Genomic DNA, 3920 nt, shown 5'->3' on the forward strand with positions numbered 1-3920 from the left:
GGCTACACCCGGGCTGCTGTGGAGACGCTGCTGCGGGCGCTGGTGCCCCGGCCCCACCTGGAGACGCGGACGGGACGCTTTGTGGTGGTGGAGCTGGTCGCCTGCAATGTCCTGCTGCCGGCCATCAGGAAGATGGCCGATCCTGACTGGATCAACCTGCTGCTCATTGGGGCTTTCTCCAAGAAGCCCCGGGATGAGGAGCCTCCCCCTGCACCCCCAGTACCTGTTTTCTTGCCCTTCACGGTGCAGACGGACGCCGCCCCTGCCAGGCTGCTGCCCTCCCCGAGGGCCATGGAGGTGCCTGGGCGAGAGGCAGGGGCTGCTGGCGAGGAGGGAGAGGACCCGGCGAGCGGGCTGTGCCACACAGAGGAGCCATTCCTCCGCCCGCAAGCCCTGGGCTCCCTCTTCCCCTGCGAGGGTTTGGAGCTGGAGTCCCCCGCGCCCGATGCGGGCCAGGACACGGACCTGCTGGCACCGTCACCCGCTGGGGAGTTCCTCGATGAACCCCTCCAGGACACCTCCACTGTGCTGGAGGGACCGGCCGCTTTGGAGGATGGCATGGGGGACCTGGAGGAGGGCATTGCCACCAGCTCGGATGCTGGCCTGCTTCCCACCTCTGCTTTTGCACTGAGCTCCTGCCCTGACATCCAGATTGACCTGGCGGTCGAGAAGGAAGAGGAAAGCCTGGCTGTCCTCAAAAAGCCCTCTTCGCAGAGGCCCTCCAGCTTGGGGAAAGATCTGGGGGCAGCAGAGGGCCCACAACAAAGCCCCCCAGACCCCGGGCAGACTCTGCCCCTGCTCTCATCCTCCCCAACGGCTTCCCTCAGCACCTTCAGCTTTGAGCCCCTCAGCAGCCCCGACGGGCCGGTTGTCATCCAGAACCTGCGGATAACCGGGACCATCACCGCCCGAGAGCACAGTGGGACTGGCTTCCACCCCTACACCCTGTACACCGTCAAGGTAAAGGCTTCCCTGGCTGTCACCCCTTTTCCGAGATCCCTGCCCTGGCAGGGGAGCACGTGTGGTGTTTGGAGATGAGGACTTGCTCTGTGTGTGTCTCGACAACAAATTTTGTCTGGCAGTGGGAGAATATCGGGCACAGTGGCTTTTCCAGTGGCCATTCGGGTGCAGGATAGGTGTTCTCATTCTTGGCCAAGGGTTGTGTGGGGCTGGTCGAGTCTTTTGTATTCTGTTTTCACCGGCTCCTTCGTCGTGAGGGGTTCACGTGTGCTGCAGCTGCCGTTTTTCCGGGAAGGGTCAATCTGAGGAATTGCTGGATGGGACCTCTGTGGGGTCTGGGGATTGTGGGGCCAGCAGGGATCACAGCGCGTCAGGATTGTTTTGGGGTCTGTAAGGATTATTGACTGTTGCCTTCCTCCTCAGTATGAGACAGCCCTGGAGAGTGAGAGCGCGGGCAGCCTGCAGCAAATGGCTTACCACACCGTGAACCGCCGTTACCGGGAGTTCCTCAACCTCCAGACCAGACTGGAGGAGAAACCGGAGCTCCGCAAGTTCCTGAAAAGTCAGTGCCTGCATTAGCTTCCTGAGAAAATACTTCTCCCACTCACCCCAGTCCCTGCTCCTCTGCTCTGAGGGTATCCTGCCCTGCCTGTGCAGCTCTGGATGCTGGGCTGTTTGTGATGCCCACGTCCTTGTTCTGTGCAGAGCTGGCTAGAGGAGAAATTTATTTCTTTTGGCAGCAAACTCCAGTGTTTCAAAACATCCTTGTTGCCGTTCAGATCACAACATTTGCTTTTGTAGTTTTGCATCTTAGCAATGAATAGAAACACTGGTATCTGCAAGCGTCTTGTTTGCTTATGAGGAAGTAGAGTAGTATGTGTTGAACGTAAGCTTTTTTCAAAAAGAAAACAATGTTTCTTTTAATACTACTTATTTATAAAGCTTCATTGAATTTACCATGTGCCTAGGTAATCCTTTGGTTCTGACAGATCTAGGGGTTTGCTGGAAAGGTGCTTTTTTGAGAATTTTGGGGCTCTTTGAGTGATCTAGAGTCCTTGTGCTAAACTGGTGTTCTTGCTTCTTTTAACTTTACAGGCACAGATGATAACGAAATCCAGCAGAACGCAAGTTCTGTATGGACTTAAGGTCTGGTTCAGCCACCCTGGTTTGAGTGGCGTATTATCTTGGGCTGATGCCGGGCAGTGTGTAGTGGTAGCCTAAAGCATGAGAGCATTAAGATTTTAAAACAACTGTTCCAGTTTTCTCGAGCTTGCTGGTGGGTTTGTTTCCTTTGTAGATATCAAAGGCCCAAAGAAACTGTTCCCTGATCTCCCATTTGGAAACATGGACAGCGATAAAGTGGAAGCCAGAAAAAGTCTGCTAGAATCTTTCTTGAAGGTGAGATACTTGCTTGTGTGCCCCTGTGAGCTAGAAAGCAGTGCTCAGGATAGCTCTGTACTGACAGGCGGTGGAGCACACCAGATCTCCTCCACCTGCATGGTCAAGCTGGGAAATTGCCTCAAAAAAGACCTAAAGCTACACCTTTCCTTGCAGCAATTGTGTGCGGTCCCTGAGATTGCCAACAGTGAGGAGGTGCAGGAGTTCCTCGCCCTGAACACTGACGCCAGGATCGCGTTCGTCAAGAAGCCCTTTGTTGTGTCCAGGATAGACAAGGTACACAAGTGCGAAACTGGTTATCTAACCACTTTTGACTTCACCTAGGCATGCCTCTTGGGCTTCAATGTCTACGTATACGGCTGGCGCGGCAGTAGCCAAAAAACTCGAACGCTCTCTGTGTAGCTGGGCTCAGCTTGCCCAGAAAGCCATAGAGCTGGGAAGAGTCAGAGCCCAGCTCAAAGAGCCCGGGGGTTATCATGGAAAATAGAGCGCAAGTCTGAAAACTCTTAATTCCTATTCAAGGAATAGGCATATATTCAATAATTGACGGCACTGCTGGCTTTTGCAGATCGTTGTCAATGCCATTGTGGACACCTTGAAGACAGCATTCCCCAGGTCAGAGCCCCAGAGCCCCACGGAGGATCTTAGCGAGTCTGAAGTGGATGGGAAATCTCAGACAGACGGGAAGAAGGCTAACAAGTAAGGGCTCCTTCAGCTTCCCCTGTGCTTTACGCAGAACATGCATTTCATACATAAACCGACTCCATTGTGGGGAAATACTGACTTGGTGCTTTACCTGTGGTGGATAATACATTGCTGTCGTACTGTGGCTGAATTGCTTTCTCTTTCACATACTGAGCAAGGGTATTTGAGCTCCTGTTTGGCTAAAGGATTTTCTAAGAACGCTCAGGTTTTGACAGAAGGTGGGTTTCCTCCTGAGGGAGCTGTGAGGTGGTGGCGTTTGCCGGCAGAGATGTTGATGCTCCTGGAGAATTGCTTTTTACCCTTAAACGCGTGCATGACCTATGTCTGTGGTGAGTCACTGCAAAATACAGCTGTAAGTTGTCTTCCTGAAGGTTCACTCCTGCCTCTCCCACGTGTTTCACACGGTGGCATGCCACCTTGCCCAGCAAATGTTTGCATGTTTATTTAGGAGTAGTGTTTAAGGTCATTGCACGTATGTGGCTCACCAAGTGTTTATTCGGTGTTGCTGGCAGTGATGAGCCCCATTGTGCTCATCAGCGATTCTTCCCTTACAGAAGAAGAGAAGGTTTCTGCACGAGTATGGCTTTTTTCCAGAAAAGTGATGTTTTGCTAGAAAAAGCTGCTTTGGACAAAAAGACAAACCAAAAAAGTACAAGTTTTGAAGCATCTTGGCTGAGAAGGACATTCCTTAATGATAAACAGGCTATTTTACAATTTGTCCCACAATCCCAAACTCCCTTTCATATCCTCCTTTCTGTGTGTGCGTGTTTGTAATTGGATTTCACAATCCTGCTGAGTACGTTTCATCTCGGAGGCTTTTCTGAACGCTTTCCTGTGTATGCTGCAACGTTGACGCC

At 52.4% G+C, this 3920-nt stretch overlaps 1 protein-coding gene across 1 annotated transcript in view; it reads left to right on the forward strand.

The window, feature by feature from the left end:
• Window positions 1-3920, forward strand: part of SNX19 (sorting nexin 19) — a gene marked incomplete at its 5' end in the record, with an annotated part of 25956 nt that continues 22036 nt past the window's right edge. The window contains 5 exons of the mRNA XM_009322602.1: window positions 1-960; window positions 1384-1522; window positions 2258-2358; window positions 2515-2634; window positions 2927-3057. Coding sequence (XP_009320877.1) covers window positions 1-960; window positions 1384-1522; window positions 2258-2358; window positions 2515-2634; window positions 2927-3057 — 1451 coding nt within the window. The remainder of the gene's footprint in view (window positions 961-1383; window positions 1523-2257; window positions 2359-2514; window positions 2635-2926; window positions 3058-3920) is intronic.

Source organism: Pygoscelis adeliae, unplaced genomic scaffold, assembly GCF_000699105.1.
Source record: "Pygoscelis adeliae isolate BGI_AS28 unplaced genomic scaffold, ASM69910v1 Scaffold224, whole genome shotgun sequence".
In the NCBI taxonomy this organism is placed as follows: domain Eukaryota; kingdom Metazoa; phylum Chordata; class Aves; order Sphenisciformes; family Spheniscidae; genus Pygoscelis; species Pygoscelis adeliae.